The sequence below is a fragment of the Ochlerotatus camptorhynchus genome, unplaced genomic scaffold (genome assembly GCF_037179485.1).
Source record: "Ochlerotatus camptorhynchus isolate MF236.1 unplaced genomic scaffold, CSIRO-AGI_Acam_v1.1 ptg000300l, whole genome shotgun sequence".
NCBI lineage: Eukaryota > Metazoa > Arthropoda > Insecta > Diptera > Culicidae > Ochlerotatus > Ochlerotatus camptorhynchus.
This window is the reverse complement of record NW_027040788.1, coordinates 1252435-1272160: the sequence shown is the minus strand read 5'-3', so window position 1 is coordinate 1272160 and position 19726 is coordinate 1252435. Positions and strand designations below refer to the sequence as shown.

General features: G+C 39.5%; 1 protein-coding gene across 6 annotated transcripts in view; it reads left to right on the top strand.

Annotated features, from left to right (window-relative positions):
- Positions 1-19397, top strand: part of Rab3-GEF (Rab3 GDP-GTP exchange factor) — a 97360-nt gene extending 77963 nt beyond the window's left edge. For 5 of the 6 annotated variants that reach the window (XM_065228679.1, XM_065228680.1, XM_065228681.1 and 2 more), the window contains 3 exons: positions 7384-7456; positions 7540-7586; positions 18179-19397. In XM_065228679.1, coding sequence (XP_065084751.1) covers positions 7384-7456; positions 7540-7586; positions 18179-19060 — 1002 coding nt within the window. In that variant the 3' untranslated portion in view covers positions 19061-19397. Of the gene's footprint in view, positions 1-7383; positions 7457-7539; positions 7587-17505; positions 17815-18178 lie in introns of those variants that run through there. The other variant, XM_065228683.1, reaches the window with a different exon arrangement.
- Positions 19398-19726: the final 329 nt, after the last annotated feature.

Below are 19726 nucleotides of genomic sequence, written 5' to 3'. Positions count from 1 at the left end.
ACCCTACTTTGTCAGTCAAAATTAGATTCCTTAGCAACAAAATTGTAGAATAACACCGATAATGACCATGCATCAGAACCCTAGTCTTAACCACTTCAAGCTAGGGAACCACGAATAGAAGATTAGGAATCACATAGATGAAGACTAACTAACTAATTTTTCTTTGCTTCAAGATCATCCTCGGTGGACAAAGCCGAGTCTTGTCACTATCGACAAGGCATAAAAAGTAACAAGGACTAAGATGTGTTCCTTGGATTACTGAAAAATCCTGTTCCCCTATTTTGAAGTAGTCAGGACTATATAGGAATCGGTGGTAGATCTTACATTCCGTAACGTACCACGAAAAGGTGATCTACCCACGTTACGGGGCGGGGAGGAATGTTAGTCCGACACTTACTTAAGAGAGATGCAGAGAACTCTACGACCCCTCATAGGTGTCACGGGAAGGGTGGATTTTTGTTAGTAGGGAGGGTAAGCCATAGGATACGCCCAGCCGACGTTGCTGGGAATCATTATATGAAGCATTTAATAAATAGAAGCTGTAAGTAGTTTATGTGTCCGTTGTTGCTGCCTATTACCTAAACATCTTATTCCAAACAGTCTTCAGATTTTGGAATTAAGAAACGTTATCAGCTCAATCCTGTTGATCCTTTTATATGCGCAATTCATTCTGATCGATAGGAGGTTCAAATGTGTAAAAGGTTATTAATAGTATGTGGAATCGAATCCCACTCTCTGGCAGTGGAACTATGGATAAAATCTGCCTGCAATCATTTCTTATGAATGCAAGAAGTTTTAAAAGTGACCACTCTACCGCAGCTACAATAGCCCATTTCAAGAACGCAAGCATTCCGAAGCTGTTTTCATACATAATAAGCCCAGCTTTAATACATTATCAATGCAAATATACACCATTGATAATGTACTGAAACTTTCAATCAAGCAGTAGTGCCTTACTTGATTGACGCGTATTTAGTAAGTTTTGAAATGATCGTTTTTAATTAGATGGATATTTCCTATCGAGGACAGAGGAACGAAAAGGTAAATAGACTTAGCTGAGCGTAACTACTCGTAGATAGGAACAGTTGGCACCACATGCAACGGATAAGAATTTGAAAATGTTCACTTAATTCACCTTTCAACATCACTTCTGTACTTTCAAATTAACACTTTTTAAAAATGAAATTGTAAATTTATAACATTTTCACTAGAACGAAAACGACGCAGCAAAACAACAACACTTCATTTTCGCTGCGCGGCCTACTTCGATCACTTCGGGGTGTTGGAAGGGGGATGTGCAAAAATTGAAAAACTTGTGGATGTTATATTTGAATAGCCCCTAAGCCTCCAATCTTCAAATACCTCGCACAATATGGGGACGATTGAACACATAAGTATACAACCTAAATACGTAGCGTCATCCGTTCGTGGTGCCTGAATTCCGCAATTTCATAAAGCGCACAACGGAGAAACGAAGAAAAATGTGACCGATTTTGTGATTTCTTGCTACTTGAAAGCATTTGTGATGCCGGACGAAAACAGCCGGTGGCAAGAATAGGAAGAATACGAATTTATTCGTGACACCGGTTGAAGGCATCCTTTTCATGGGATTTAATGTTGTGGTTTATGTACTTACCTGATTAGATTATAAATTAAGATTATTAATCTAAAGAATATAACATATATTATGCTGTATTTTCCCTGCAATTGAAATGTAAGCATTCTGCAAAAAACGCCAAGACCATTCGATCTTTCATTTTTTTTCTTCAATTTTGTCACAAGCTTCTCTTTGAAGTAAACAGTAATAGTAATGAGTGCGATTGACAAAACTTAACAGTGCTGCCGTTTTATATTATATTATTTGTGTCATACTTGTCAACGTGTGCCCTACGTGCCGAACAGTGTGCCATGCTGTGTTTCGGCACAGTGCGCAGAGTTTTTTTTTTAATAATCCATTTATTTGTCAAGGCTCATATGCGTTAGCTTTGCGGAGCCGAATATTTTTTACATTATTGTGTGTGAATATAATTTTCTTACAACTAATGTTAGTAGAACGGGGGTCGATTACTCGCGGTTTACTCGAGATTAGGGTTTACATTTATTGATCATTCGGAGGGAGGACAAGGGAAAGCATTTTGATCTAATTTAAAACTTAAACGTAAAGGATGACTAAAACACAAAACATTAAACACATACATCAACAGCTTTAAGAAAGTCGTAAATAAGCTTCATAAAGTCGATATCACGGCAAGCCAAGACGTCTTTAATTGGCTTAAAGGGTTGTTTTCCTCGGACCCTAAGGTAATCACACAGAAAGGATCTTGCCTCATGATGCAAGGAGCAGGACCAAACAACATGCTCGATGTCGCGATAACCGTTTCCATAGGTAAACAAGTTGCGTAATACGGAAGAGGTGGGCGTTTAACAAACAGTGATTGGACAAGAGCCTGGACATTACACGAATAAATTGAACCAGGGTTTGATCGACACCTGTGGGACAATAGAATGTAGCCATCTTCCCAGATCACCATCATTCCACTTTTGTTGCCAGTTGGCGAGGACTTGCTGACGAGAAATCGTGAAAAAATCGTGGTAGGCGATTTGTCGCTCGTAAATATCGCCTTCCATAGCGCCCACCTTGGCCAGCGAGTCCGCTTTCTCATTGCCCGGGATAGAGCAATGAGAAGGGACCCATACCAAGGTGATGACATGCGAGGAGTGCTTTATCGGCCTCATTGAACGCATAGCCTCTAGGGAGCTTAGGCTATCCGTAAAAATGAAATAATGGTCAGGTGGAAGTGAGGCAATACGCTCTAACGTGTACGATATAGCTGCTAGTTCAGCAACGTATACCGAACACAGCTTTTGAAGCTTGTATGAGGCGCTATGAAGATCGTGGAATACACCAAAACCAGTGGAAGCATTTATCACCGACCCATCTGTGAAAAATCTCTTCTTGGTGGGGACGTGGCGGTATTTGTTCGCAAAAATAGTTGGGACAAGTGCGCAGAGTTGATTACCCCTTGGCGCGAACACTATCACTACGGACTAGCACATGTGAGGCATTGAAAATCATCAAATTACAGCTAATAATGGCGCATCCGCCATACAGCCGTTCCGTGATGGTACGTAGCGTTCTGGTCTGGGTGGATCCTATCGACACCCAATCCGGCTCGAAGGACCAATGTTTAATAGCCAGGGAGAAAGTGAACCGCGGTTTGTTTTTTCTACTTCCTTCCAATTCCAACTGCGATATGTACGTCTCACTGGGTGTAAATCCATCGAAGGCAGACTTTCGTCACATGCAGAAAGAAGCAGTTCTCCGGATTATGAGCACTTAGCACACGTTTCACATATACCTAAAGCCGTTTTATTGTAACTAAAATTTAAACTCAATAACTTTATTGATTTGAACTATTAAATATAAACAAACGAATCGGCAGACGCGACGGACGTCTCCGGCATGGTATTAGGTATTTCCTAATGTATAGCTCGAAATACACTCGAAATCGTTTCGGTCCAGATCGTCGTATATTCCGGTAGATAGCGGTGGCGATGCTGCTGTTCGGCTGTTGAACGGTGATCAACGATGAGTGCCCAATTGCGAGGTGGTAACTGTGATATCAAACACTGCAACGGCAACGAATCATATATTTTATGGAAAGAAGTCACATTTATTTATGAACAACTTCTACGAAGACACTAACCCCTTAAAATGAATAGAAACGGAGTAAATACCTTATTCCCGCAAAATTGTCGCTTCCAAACCACAGCTCAGTCAGCTGCTCTGAAATGCATCCACTGCATTTCGTTCGAAACGAATTTCGCATACAAATTTATTTTTTTGTATGGGTAATCCGTTTCGGACGGAATAGAGAATATAGATGAATAATTTCAACAGGGGACCAATTTATCGCTCCAGCTTCATTATAATATTATTAAAATCTTTTTTTTTTTAGAAAACATAGTTGAATCTGACTATAGTCGTGGGGCGTATTCTTACCAGAAATTAATATAGCGCTATATTTCCACCATTATGCATGTCTGACCATCGGAAATCAGTTCTGGTTTATTACTGAGCGCAATAAACCAAAACGTGTAAAAAGTCTCAATGTTTATTTTTCTGTCTTCAAATTTATCGTCTATATACATTCATATCTTTATCTATCAGTTGTTTCCTTCACTGTTACACATCTTTATATCTAGATTAGTCGATGTTTTATTCCGTGGACATCGAAAAAAGGTATACTTTTGGTTTACTTTAAAAATAAAATTTTCAAAAAAAATCAAAAGCCAAGGAATTGCTCCCAGCAGAATGAAGCATCCATCAATCTAGGGTACAAATAATCAAGTATTTCATTAAAATTGCCCTCATTTCGTTAAACGTGAGTGGTGGCACCATTAATTTAATTGGGCTGCCACCGTTTTCCTGAGTTTTGTTTTTTGTTAAAATTACATTTTGTTTTTTATTATGTGTTTGTTAAGAAAATTTATCAAGTTTTGATTTGCTTTCGTTAACGATAACAAAATTGAAATATTTCATTCTATCTTACATAATATTAAAATCATATTCACGATATGATATAAACAAACAGATTTAAGTGCCTCATCGAAGGCAGCGTTGCCAGAAAAACAGTGATTCACTATGAAAATAAACTTTTGAGATGGTCCTTGAGTGTTATTTGTTTGAGTTATGCTTTCGACTTTTGGTTCCGTTTCCACTTTTGTGTTGACGTTTTTCCTTACTCATTGAAAAAAAAAACTCTAGTATGCTATCTCTTTGATCTATCTTCATTTCATCGTTTCCTGTTGTATCTAGCCGATGCCAAAATGCAATGCATAGCCTACTCAGTGCTAGAGCTAATCAAGAAGTCAAGCCGGAAAGAAACTAATCTAGTTTTCATTTTTTCTTTTTCTCTTTTTATTCCATCTGTTCACTGTCAAACAAACAAATTGAAAACAAATAACCATCCGTTGTCGCGAAACTGAAACCCCAACGTCAAACTTGTGGCCGTTTCAAAACATGCGAAATATGAACCCAAAACAAACGTCAAACAAAAAAATACGAACGCAAACCGATTCGCTTGATCCAAACGAAACCCAAATTTGAAAATTTTGCTTATATTGCGGATGAAAAAAAAAAGGACTTTGAGGTACAGTTGAATTCAATTTCACTTACTTATTTTTAAGTCATAAAATCTGTAACTTTAAAACTACACCACACATTCACACTATAAAAACCTGTAAACCTGATGCAATTAAACGTTGAAAATAATCTATATCTTTAGCGTAATGGTTGTTGCAAAATTTGTATGTATCAAAACTAAAGCTTTTTAATTTATTGTTTTGTATTGTTCATATGAGAAACTTCATTTCGGTATCAAAACAAGCGAAATGGTTTTCGCAGTTTTCGTTTATTTTTTCATTTGAAGCATAAACTCTCAAGTGGTTCTTTATCTTCTAGACTGTTTTGTTTCGTGATATTTTTGCTAAAACAAACCCAATGGTAGAAATTGTTTCTCAGCGAACAAACACACTGTGCAACTCTATGATTTGGTACTTTAGTTTTCAAACAGATGAATAGTAGTTGTTTGTAGTTGAATTTAGCAGTATATTTTCTATTGTTTTCGTAGAGTTTCCACTTCTTGCGTTTGGTTCTATCTCTTTACAACCCTCTCCAGTACCTAAAGCTAGATGTTTGATTTTTCAGTTGATTCTGTACAAAAAAAAAACAAAGAACGAGAAGAAGCAAAGTGCAAATTTCATCATGGTTTTTCTCTGTAGTGGTGCAATCTTCACTATAAACTGTTTGTTTTATTAATTTGTTATGTTTAGGTAAAATAAATAGAGCGCCTCTTGTGTTTGAAGTTAGTGATTTTTCATCATATAAGATTATTCTTAGATAGATAAACTAGAAGCGAAATCACGAAGCTCCCCTCCCCTGTAGATACTTACACAATTGACTGAAAAGAAAGTGTCCATTGCTTTCGATGCTTTCACGACCTTCTGAAACATTTGTAGTGTTTCGTTTCAATTCTTTCGACGTAGTTTCTATCACCTTTATTCTAGCGCATGATAGATTTCTTTGCGATCCACTAGAGAGCGTTGTCAAAATAAAACGATTCATGAAAGAAAATACTGCTTATCACCGAAATGTAAACAAGCGCGCACTCTTAATGTTACCCGTTTGACACAACCCTTGTTTTTGTTCCTTAAAAACTCGAATATTTATTTGATTTTAATTTTTTTTTGATCCCTTGTAGCCCTCTAGCGAATAACTGGCTAATCTTCGGTATTGTCCTCAATTTATTTATTATTCTTCAACCGTAGGAGAGTTTCACCCTTAAAATCTATTCTTTCTTATACTACTTCATCCCTTCTCTGAAAATAATAAGCCTAAGATCGATTTTGAGTTTCTATTTTCGTTTAGAGACCATCTCACAAGTAATTGTTTTGTATTGCTAATTTTCGATCAACAATGACAGAAAATAGAACACATTATTCGTGATTGTAATGATTAAATTTTCGTAAATTATAAACGGAAACAAACGGAGTTCATGCATAAAACACACTTAGGGAGAACTCCGACTTACTAAAGCAACTCTGCACACTTACACTTTTTGTCGAATGCGATGCATAACTTTCGTAGAGAAGAGACTGAAACCTCCCCTAACTTCGGAAAGGAAAACACTGAGCTTTCATCTAGCTTTAAGCGTATATTGCTTGATTTATTTATGATTGAAAAGGAATGGCTTTAATTTTTCTTTAATTGGTGCTATCATTTCCGTTGCATTACCTACCATGTGTTTGTTTACGTTTCGTAGCTGCTTTGTTTTTGACGATCTGGTTAGTACACTTGTCCACTAGGTGCCGCCTTTTGCTTGTGCTTTGTAAGTAGCGACGTAGATTTTGTTAGTAGAAAAAAATGTCAGATTTGATGCGACATGACATACTTTGATCTGGCAAATTTAAAATGATACAGAAATCATCTCTACTACAATGACAGATGTCACATTTGCAAGGTTTAGACATGTACAAATGTAACATCCTATCTTTCCCGATTGTATAGCTTGTAAAGATATTTTCCTAAACATGCTACATGAAATTGTAGAGCACTTTCAATCTTGAAATAAAATTAAGCTTAACCAAAAACAAAAAAAAATGGAACACACGGAAAGCAAATCCAACTCACAGATCCCTGTTACACACGAATACAAGCAACCAACTAACACACAAACCGCATTTTCGTTACTGAGCATTGAATTGAATGAAAAGCATTATGTTTAAATTCCAGCTAATTGAAATATTTTTTTCCATTGCTTCGTTTCCTTTCGCTCGCCAACTGCGATTCATTTGTTTAAAAAAAAATCGTCCCTTGAACAGTTTTTCATACGTTTGGAGCACATACGGAAATGTTTTACCCAAAAGGGAGGCGTTTTCATACTGGAGGAGTACAGTAAGTGTCCTTGTTTAATTGTTTTCGAACTTAAATCTAAATTACTGGTTCAATTAATGGTTACAATTTTTTTCTTCTTTCAGATCCCAAAACACGCCAGTTGATCCAAAGGAAGTTTGTGTCGAATCTGGTAAATATTTCTGTTTCAATTGTCACATTTGTTTTTGGTTTTGATCAATGTTCGTGTTTCGTTTATATTTTTGAATGATTAACTATTGACTTTGCACGGTTTTCTTGCACTCGTAAAGCAATCTGAAAGAGTTCCAGAACCAATATCTTCGATGAGAGCATTCAGCAATTTTTTTAGCATTCCGTGTGCTATCCCGTAGCACGTATAAACGTCATTACTTTTCAGCTGCGTACCAGGCTTTGAGCGGGAAATCCTGAATTCCTAACATTTTTCTATCTTCAAACAGCTTTGTGTTCGCTAGTGCTTTCGTGAACATATCTGCTGCCAGAAGGTTAGATGGGACATAACTCAATGTTATAGCTTTACAATCTAACTGATCTCATACATAATGATGCCTTATGGCTATATTCTTGCTTCTTGAAGAGTAGCCGACATCCTTCTGTGCCAGACTTATTGCGCTCTTGTTATCGTAGTTGATCGGGACGGAAATTTCGACACCGTGAAACTCTTACAGGAATCCCCTCCACCATGCCGCTTCCTGGGTGGCAGAAGAGACTGCCATATATTCAGCCTCGGTGGTGGGAAGTGCTACGGTGGGCTGCCTCTTGGAGCTCCAAGAAATAACACCTCCACTTTGCAGGAACACGTGGCCGTTAATGGAACGCCGAGTTTCTACGTCGTTCACCCAATCCGCATCGGTGTATCCTTGAAAGTTCTGCTCGCAGTTGGCCCGATATACCAGCTTGTAGTCCTTTGTTCCTTTTAGGTACCGTAGAATTCGTTTGGCTGCTCTAGGTTCATGGCTGAAGCTGCTCACGACACTCACTGCGTGGCTGATATCTGGCCGAGTTTACTGCGCCACAAACTGCAAACCACCGACGAGTTCCTTGAACGGAGTGCTTCTCATCTTCTCTTTCTCTTCCACTGATTCGGGTTGCATCACTTTCGTCAACTTTTGGTTTACGTCCAGGGGTGTCGATACGGAGTTGGATCCCTCCTTCCATTTCCATTCCGCTGCAGAAGTTTGTCAATGTAATGCTCTTGGTCTATGGCTACCATGCCATCGGATCGGTTGACTCGCAGTCCCAAGATGTGCTTGGCGTCCCCCAGGTTCTTCATTTGGAACTCTGAATATATGTGTAGCTTGATTTCGTCCACCAGGGCTTTATCGTTGGAAAACAGTAGAAAGTCGTCCACATAGACAGAAATGATGATCACCTTTCCGTTGCCTAGCCGGAGGTACACGCAGGAGTCATAGTTAGATCGCTGAAACCCATTCGCCTTGAGTTTCCGATCCACCTTCTGGTTCCAGATACGATTCGCCTGCTTCAACCCGTACAGGGCCTCCTTGAGTCGGCACACCTTCGCCGGAGCCCGCGTGTCCCGGAACCCTTCCGGTTGTTCCATGTAGATCTCCTCTCAATGAAGTTCACACTGCAAGAATACAGTCACCGCATCCATTTGGCACACCAGCAGATCGTATTTGGCCGCCATTGCCAAGAGGTAGCGCACGGTTGCATACCGTACCACCGGAGAATACGTTACGTCGTAATACTCGCCTTTGACTTGGGAATACCCTTTAATCACCAGTTATGTCGATCGATGGAGCCATTCGGACCTATCTTCAGCGCATACACCCACTTTTTTTGAGTGCTCTCTGTCTCGCCGGTAGATCGATAAGGTCCCATGTGTCGTTAGCGCGCAACGACCGATGCTCGGCCTCCATTGCGCCGATCCAGTCATCGCGGTCCGGTCGTTCCAATGCCTTCTGAAGCGTTTCGGCATCGCTAGCAATCTGTGAAGTAGAGGATGACGGAAACATACCATTTCTATTTAAATTATTACTCCACATGCCTCTGATTGGGCGCTCCCAGTCACTATTCCCAGAATCGTGTTGCGGTTCAACATATTCTTCCTTTTCGTGTAACGGGAGTGCAGTGATGAACGTCGCTGGCCTTACTTGGCCATGATGGTCCTGTGGAATAGCAAGATTCCGAGGAAGGATCCTGTACGTCACCTTAAAGTCAGAATACTTGCGTTGTACTTTGCACTCCCTCGCGCTGTGCCTCGTGGTTGGTTGAGAAACGTTACGAGTTGATTGCGGAGGGAGCGCACTGAACTGTTGTAATGCAACTTTATAGGAATCGTCTTCTTCATCATTGTCGGAGGCCAACACTCGAGATGGCATCCTTTCAACGTCTTTCTCTTCATCTGCCTTCTCTGGTTCCCCGGTCCGCTCCGGGTGCTCCCTCTCTTCGCTCAGGATGATCACATCACGATTCACGAATACTTGCCTCGTTGTTGGGTCGTACACTTGGTATCCTTTGGAACACGGCCTCGACTTCGGATCCCTTTTCTTCCGATTAACTTTTGGGACATACGCCATCGCCCTCGATTCGAAAACTCGTAGATTTGAAACGTCTGGCATTGTTCCAGTGAATTCTTCAATTGGTGTGATTTTCTTACTTTTTGTTGGCAATCTGTCAATCAAAAATACCGCCGTTGAGGTTGCTTCAGCCCAAAACCGCTTGTTCAAGCATCGAAGAGCAAACATCTGGTGCGTTCTTCGATCGTCCGGTTCATCCTTGCCGCTAGTCCGTTTTGTTGCGGATTGTAGGCAACCAAGGTCTCGTGACGGATGCCGCATACTTTCAAGATCTGCTCGAATATATTTCCAACATACTCGGTATCGTTGTCGGTCCGCAAACGCTTGATAGATTTGCCTGTCTGCTTCTAGATATACGCTTTAAATTCCACGAACGCATCAAATGCCTCAGCTTTGGATTGCAGGAAGTAAGTGTGTGTCATTCGGCTGGCAGCTTCGATTTCATGCACGCCATCAAAGCCGTTTGCTTTCCTTTCTCGGGCTTCGACTTCAGCTTCACCTGGCACTCGGACGCGTAGTGCTCAAGTTTGTCGCATTCGAAACATTTTACACCGGACTTATCCATCTTCTTCTGGAACTTCCTTTCACGAGTGGCTAGCGCTCCGGCAACACCGCTTGACTTGACATTGGTATCCATGGCGACGTCTTGGAGAATTTTCGATTTCACCATATCCACCGTGAGCTTGATACCTGAGGCATCCAGTCCCATAATCATGGGCTCGTAGTTCTTTTGGAGGCCCATGAGCAGGACAACCATTCATCATCCAACACGAAACCAATTTCTCCAGCTTGTGGCTCGTGGACATGATTTCGTCAACGTACTCCTCGACGGACGAACAATCTTCCAGCTCGAGCCTGGTCAACTTCCTCAGTAAGCTTATCTTCTGATATCGTCCGCAGTCTTGAAATGCCGTTTTCAGACTGTTCCAGGCCTCCTTCGCAGTCTTGGCCCGCTGGACAAGGCTGTAGTTGTACGGTTCAATACTAAGGCCGATATGTTGCCAACGCCCTATCCGACAAATCTTGGTCGACTTGAACACCTTCCGGGGAATCTACTGCGCGCCAGGTTCTCTCGCGGATCATCACCATCCGCATCGCAAAGGTCCAGGTCACGTAGTTCTCCCATCCTTAGAGTTTCTGCACCACTGGAAGCGAAATACTGCCTCTTGGAATCCTCTCATCGCTCACCACTGGCGCATTCTGACTTGAAGTGTCACTAGGTTTGCAGTCTGGTTTCCAGAAGGCTCCAAGTTATCTCCGGAACACCGAGTTCTTCCCATAGCTTCGCTTCTTTGGTGACACCGAGAAAAAAAATTTCTTTCGGCCGGTAACAACGGCCGTAAGTATGGAAACTTCCCTGGGCCCATAACCTGATAGAAACGTCTACTCAAGTTGAAGTGCAAGTAACGAATGAAGTTTTATTGAACAATTATACCAACTCTTACTATGTTCTAACAGGCTTCAAAGCATCGATGATGAATTTAATCAAAATACAGCCAGGAGCTGTATATTCACACAGTCAGCGCTTCTGCCAGTCCTTTTTTCAGACGCAGTCAACAAAAGCTATACAAAATTTCATACTGTCCGTTATGTGCGGTACTTCGTATAAAATTCAAATCTCCGCACGGATAATAAATACTACCCAAAATTTATGTTCAAATTTGCGTGAATTAAACTTAATTTTTGGGTAGAATATACATAGGAGAAGTATTTTTTTTTTGCTGGTGTTAAATGAAAACTACTTTATGCGAATTACTCAAATTTGGGTTATTGGGCTGAACCCGTGAATTGAAGGAAAAGTACTTAATTTTGGGTAGTTTTTCGTCTCCGTGCACGTTACACCTCTGATTCGCTCAGTCTATAGCGAACGGGCACAACAAGGACTTTCCTTACTTCTTTTCTGTACACTGTGGCAAATAAACTTAAGAATTCCATAAGAACCACTTATGAATTTTAGCCACAAGAAATCATTGTGAATTTCATAGAATTGCCTTATAAAAAATAATGTCTACAAAAAATAACTAAACGGAGCAGACAGAAACCGATCCATGAACGTTGAGATTACGGGTCCTGTGTCTGGACCACTCATCTGTCAACGCTTGGGTGAATGGAATGGCTAATGGCGTATAAGAGCTACCTCATGGTAGACGAAAATCTTTCATAAGTTGCGCTTATGAAATTCATATGTGTCGTTCATAATTCGAGCCGTATGAAATTCTTAAGACGCACAATAGATACGTGATCTGTCTGTGTATCTGGCAAGACGACTGAAAATCTGGAAAATATGGAATACTGGCAACACCAGATCAATTGCAGCAATATTTTTAATGCAACGTGTTAAAAGCGTTGCATTAAAAATATCGCTGCAATTGATTTCTCCTCTATTAAAAAAATTAAAAGCCACTACCGTAAGTGGGGGTTATACAATGGGCTAAAAAACTTCTAGTGACAGCCCTATGGGGTTGTACGCAATGGTGACGTAGGACTACGTGGTCTTATATAATAAATCTTATTTGTTAACTGCAGCAAGAGCTTGTGTTTTGAGTAGGAATAGACATTTGAGAGGGGTTATCTCTGTTTACACTCTTTAGTATGACGCGCTTGACATAGATGGCCCACAGCGACTCACGAAGAGCCACTGATTCCGTTCAATAGCGGTGCGCCTTCTTCCTCCTTCTATGGATGCACATTTGGGCTGCAGTTTTCTGCTTGCAGGCAGCCTTTCGTTGTGTACTGGAGAACAATGTTCAACGCCACGCACCGAAAGCACTGCTGCTGCTGATGATGTCGAACTGAATCCGATCAGCGGTTGAGGCTAGCCTTGATAGCTAGCTGCTTGCGGGTAGCCTTTCGTTGTATACCGGAGAACACCACCACTCACCACGCGGTGATTGAATAAACATTGTTTGGTGAGACCGGATGGAAGTCAACTTTGAAATCTGTGTTAGGGAAATCGTATTTTGCAGGCAATCGGTGATAATTTTATTTATCAAAGCATTCGAGCAATTTTCAATAGTGACATTTAAAAAATGTTAAAGTTTTAAATTGCGTAGGAATATTTCTGATCGATTGGTGTTAACATTATTGAAATTGGTCCAGGGGAAGCTGAGTTATTAACGTTCAAAATCTTTCATGATTTTGCTACATGTTTCAGTTTAGGTTTTCACAAAGTGTACCCCCAATATTATTATTATTTAGCTTTATTTAGGAGGCTTTCAGCCTTAGGCTGGTTCGCCTCCATTACCCCCAATAGAAATCACAGACGTAGTCCTACGTCAATAAAGAATGTGCCGTTCCCTGCCTTACAAAATTAACATTTTAGCAAGGAACACAATTTTAAGCAGGTGAATATATTCATCAAATTTACGACTGTCATAGAAATGGTTGATTGAAATTGATATCTCATTTAACTAAAATTAAATAAAAAATATACCAATGTAAAACCTTATGTGCGGTGACATTGGGCCAAAACATAAATTTAATTTAATTTTCTTAAAATATGTAAATTTAACGTTTCTATTAGGAGTACACTTGGTTATGATCACAATTTATTTCGTATACTCGCGTTTATCCACTTAACAGTTTGTTCAAACTTTTGTTTGCCTGTAGAAGTTTTTAAAACGTGTTTTTTCTACTGCTTATGACACTTAACTTTACAACACTATTTAAATAAAACAACTGGTTCTTGTTATCTACACTTCTAGATAGAGCTGGAATTAGGGCGTAACAGCCTTTGTAAACAATGACTTCTCTCGTTGATTTTTCGGAATTCAAGACACGCCTAGAAAAACCAACATATCCATCGGGTAGGAGAAGTCTTCCTCTACTCGATGGTGATGTCAATTTGCCAGGGAGAACAATGACTTCCCAGAAATCATCGAGAGAAGTCATTGTTTACAAAAGCTGTTACGCCCTAATTCCAGCTCTATCTAGACTTTATGCCAGGAGTTCAAGGAACCTATTTTAAAGGGTGTCCACAGTTAAATTGCATCACTTAGAAGAACTCACAAAAAAAGTCTCGCAACTGATTGTCATGAAATTTTCAGGGAATGTAATACGTATCTTATTTCCTTCTATTTTTTCACCAAATCCAAACGCTCGAACTTTATTCTTCATTACACCGATAAGGTTTTGTCCTAACTAACCAATTCAATGATTAATTCAAGAGCAAACTTAAAACTCAATTTGCTGTAAATTGTTGCTGTTGATAACAAAACCAGTATTCAATTTTGATGTTCTGCAAAGGCAATGCATACAAAACAACAACAACAACAACATATTTTTGATGAGCAAACCCGAGCAGAAAATGAAAACAAAATGAAAACTAAATTTGATATTTTGATATAAGCGTTCGTGATAACATATTTTGCCTACCGTGTGGTCGAGTAAACAGTAATCATAACAAAAATGAGATCTAAATGGTAAATGAAGGATATTATAAGGATAACAAATGATGTGTTCTTGATTAACAAAATCCATGTATGCGTTTTGATATTAGTAATTTCGTTAATAATAAACCAAATAAGTAATCAATATGTTATGTTAACTATGGTAGGAAAAAAAAAATAGTTATTATTTTGATATCATGATATCAAATTTAGTAATCTGAATGTTTTGAAATCTATTGGTTGGTTCAAAATCAAAACTTCACGCGCACTATGGAATTATTACATTGTTTCTTTACGAAAGTGCTAATGGTACCATATTAAACTACAGAACCAAAAATAATCATCCAGTAGTTCAAATTACAAGAAAGTATATAATGAATCGCTTTTGTGATTATAGACAAATAACATACTCACCTCTAATCAAAAACTGGCATTTGCGAATTTGGTACCCGAAGAAAACCCTAAAGTAAAAATATGACGAACGATTGAAATTTATTAGATCCAATAGCATAGAAATAAACGATGTGATTTTTTTTAAATTTGGAGTTTAGTTTTCATGACAAATTCCAGTGGAATTATATTCAATATAGGATACACAAATCATGTAAAAAATTAGGCTACGATGACTCTTATATTATTATGAATGATTTTCAAAATATGTTATCAACATGATTTCAAAAACATAATTTGATATCATTTTGATAGTATTTTGATATCCAACTTTGCTCGGAAATGTACAGCAAAATGAAAACGAAATTAGATAACAAATTTTCAGTTTCAGATTTCAGTTTGATGTTGATACCAAATTTTTTTTAGTAATTTTGATTTTGATGCTGAACTTTGCTCGGGTTAGTTACAGATTATTAGAAATAAACTTTATTAGAAAGTTGTTATATAAAATTTATTTGGCACATTCATAAACCGGAAGTAGTCATCTTGGATTCTTAAATGGCGTCTTCTGCCAATTATTGACCTTCGGAGACGAGCCAGCCAACGGCTGAAAGTCTCTTTAATAAAGATATAAAAAAAAAAAAATTATTGACCTCTACACATCGTTCCCGTTTAGAAAATACCCATATTGTAGAGTATTCGAAATTTCAAAAACCGGATGTCGCCATCTTGATTCCAACATGGTGTTAATAATCGACTTCCATCTTCTACACGACGTCTCCGTTTCGAAAATACCCATATTACCCATTCTAAAACGAGGTTAATGACCGATTTCCAGTTTCTACACGTCATCCCCGTTTCGAAAATATGTACCCGTATTGTTTATTGAACACACTATAAAAATGTTTGTTTTTGGCTAAGTTCATTCCTCAGAAAACACTTAGATTTTTTTGGCTCTTTGACCACGTTATTTAAAAAATCTCAAAATATTTTAACTGGAACAGATTTTCCTGAAATGACCTGGCAATGCTATCTGCGACATGTACAGCCCAATCAACCGAAAAGGTAGTTCTAATGATTGCGCCATTTTGCACATTCAACGTTCGTCACTGCTGAGCAAATTGAATGCAGAAAACGTACGCGTTCACACAGTTACTGTTATAATACCCAGTGCATACTGAGCTTCCTTGACTCAACTATTATACAGTATCACCCAACTCATCCAACAAAATAATAGGTGGATTATCGGGGTTTGACTTACCAATACGACTGTCAAATCCATACTAAAAAATCAAAACAAACAGACAGTATGCTTACAGATTTCTCGCGTCACTTTTCAAATAGACCAAAGTAACATATCCACCATTTTAAGAAAATCGAAGTTGAAGTTCGACAGATTATTATTTTAACTGTTTAAAAACAATACATTTTGCAATACTATTTTTAATTTAGTCAGTGTATAATAACGTTGAAAATTCAGAAGACGTGGTAAAATCACAATTTTACTCTGAATTTCATGCTACAACATAGAAAAAACCACATAGGACGTTTTGACAAGTCGAGTTGTACATCGGACATGTTACTTTGGACAATTTTTCTCAATGGCATAATCAATTAGTGTTACATTGGACGTTTTGTCTACATGATACTAGATTCCCTTTCACAGATTTCAGAGTATAGTACCTAACTTTAGATTGGCCCGCCTTTGGAAAATGAGCACCAATCATGTTAGGCAGTCCGAATGACCGAAGTAATTCGAAGTAAGTAAGTAACAATCATATACCCACGATTTTTAACTGTACATTGGACAATTTTTGATCAATGATTATTTTAAATAAATGAAAGTAAATTTGGATGGATGTTTTTGTTTCACATACAATGATAGAAGAGCAGTAGTTTGTATCGCTTAACTCGATTTGTTTACATTTGTTACATTGGTCTATTTGAAAAGTGACGCGAGATTTATCTGAAAATTGACAGCACCAATGTAATCAAACACGTGTTTATACTTTTTAGGCTCTGAACCATTTGGTGGATTATTTTAACTTTTGGTTAAAATTTGACAGATGAAAAGTTATCGATTAACCCTGCTATCCGAGCATGGTTATTTCTGACAGACAAGAAGTTAAATTTTGACAACCGTGGCTCGAAAACCGGTCGATCGACAGCACGGGGATTTTCGAACATAGAAAATAACTTTCGAAATGTCACTTTTAACCACGAGTTAAATTTAACTCGGCAAATGGTTCACAGCCTTAATCCGACGTTCCCCGGATTATCGAGTCATCGGATTCGCGAGTGTCAGATGAATTTCTGATAAATTGGTCCAGAATTTAGTTTTTTTCTTGCGCTATTCCATCTGGTTTTAAAAGCATTCAATTCATGATCCTGGGATTTCCGGGCAGGACCCTCAACCGTCTGCTGCTCTCATCGAAAATAGGAATCAAAGATAGTTCAGATCGCCCAGCACATCATTATTCATATGTTACCGCTTTCCTGTGTTCGACTCTGTCCGTCCTGTAGGCTGCTTGTGCTTAACTGAATAGCTTACATCTCTGCTATGTATCCCTCCGTCCAATCCATGTGCAATATTTCCCCGAAGTCTACATGTGTACATATAGAGTTTAACTCCTTTCTCAACCGAAATCATGCCCTCTAATATCTCTGAACAACTTATTATATACCTTCCGCCGCCCATGGTGGCATTCTGTCCAAATGTACCAAATCAACTGTACTTGCTTATGAAAACCTAAAGGCAAACGAGGCCGCACTCTGTCTACACCGAATCTTCTCCGTCCGTCACGCGAAGAGACTCCTTCGGGACCAACAGAATCCAGAGGGGAGCTAAAAAGCGGTTGCAAAATCGAAACACACAAATACATATCACACGTTTCATGCAAGTGCCTAACCATGTGCTACGCCAAAAAACCCAAACCAAATCATAAAAAAAAAAATCGCGGTGCCTTTCGTAGAAAGCGTTGTTAACACATCAGACAAGCATTGTTCAAATTTGACGTTCCATGACCAGAACACAGCAAACCTTGCATGTGTCTCACTAACAAGAATGTGCGTTTGTGTGTATCTGTTGAATGTGACTAGGCTTCTGTTTGTCTTCTACACTTCTCTGAAAGTAAGTTGAAATCGTTGTGATAAACTGTTTTGTACCATTTTGTTACTACTGCTTTTGCGTTTTTATTCTAAATTTTTGGTTTTTGTTTTAAGTAGAAGAATGTTATGCTTTTTTGAAAACGTTATTGTTATTGGTAGTTGTTAGCAGAGATGGTTTGATGAGACAGATTCTCGATTTGGAGATGTAAATCTAATAGCAATTAATGCCGAGGCTCGTCAAACTAGTCATAAATTGCAGAAGGCAAGATTAGCAAAAATTAATTTAAAACATTTCAATTTTTCCACTACCTTTCCCGAAGGCCGATGACATATGCTATTCGGTTCTGTGCGTCTTCTCGTATGTGGCTGCCGGGCAAGAATGGCAAAAGAAATATCCAGCCATCACGTTGGCTGGTCCCGCGTCACATGGAACGCAACATGTAGTTTCATTGACGACAACTACCGCTCAGCAGCAACAGGTTGCCCAACCTGCCCCTCCGGCGATGAAACTTACCGCACAACCTGTGCAACCTCCAACGCAAAATAGCCAAAAGGTACAACAGACACATCTACCACAGCAAACTTCCCCCAAATTACAGACCGTTATCGGTAAACCTATCCCGCAACAACAGCAGCAGCAGCAACAGCAGCAGCAGCAACAACAGCAACAACAGCAACAACAACAACCACCGCAACAACCTATTCATCGACCTCCACCGCAGCAGCCTCCACCGGTCAGTCCTGTTCCTCAGCTGAAGCAAGCCCCATCCATTCCCGCTCGGCCCGTCTCAGCATCCACCTCGGTGTCTGCATCGACGACATCCTCCTCTTCATCCTCCACCTCGTCAGATCCACCTAAGATCAAACCCCCGGTTCTTCCATCATCGACCGGACGCCTGCCCCAGCAATCGTCCCTTCCCAACCGTGGTCCACCACCGGCCATCCCACCCCGGATTGGACTCGGACAGCGGTCCGGTTCGGTGCAGATACCTTCCAGTTCGACCGGTGATTCCCATCAGATGCGGCAGCTCAAGCGGCAACAGTCGGCCGCATCGCCTCCTAGCCAATCACCACCGTCGCATCACTTTCAACATCAGACTCAGCAGCAGCAGCAGCAGCAGCAGCAGCAGCAGGGGCCACAGCAGCAATATCAGCAGAGGCAGAATTCCAAGGGAACAATCAATCTGTATCGAAAGAATTAAGAACGTTAAGGTTATTTTTTGAGGGTTATGGAAATGTTTATTTTTATTACAATTAATGACCCTTTGGCCGAAGATATCATATCAATATGGATATGTTGTCTTCGCTTTAACCCTAAGGTCATGCAGGTTAGATGAAAATGTTTATTTCACTGCTATTTAGCTGGAGGAGAACGTTACGATCGACATTTAGAAGTAGTCAATGATTAACGGTTGCCTGGTAAATTATTGCAAACTGCATACTTTTTTCACAGTCTTGAACTTGTTTAAAAACTTAAGAATAATGATTAGTTAAGCCCTTGAAATCCAGGCGAAATTCTAATATAGGCACCTCGATGTCCACTAATACCCTGGACAGACTATGGCTTATATCATGTAATATAGGCTGTCTTGCAATGAGCACTCATACATAGGATTTCCAGTGAAAACTAGATGTATGAGTGCTCATTGCAAGACAGCTTATATTACATGATATAAGCCATAGTCTGTCCAGGGTATAAGTCGATACGGTCGATACCGATCTATACCACCATAGTGAATTTCATGGCTACTGCGATGGTGCTTTCCTGTGGGATTGTTGGTCTATAACTCGATGGTCCCTTCAATATCGAGTTATAGAGAGTTCTCTGTGCCTTATTTTGACTTTAGTAGTAATAGCGATGATTTGTA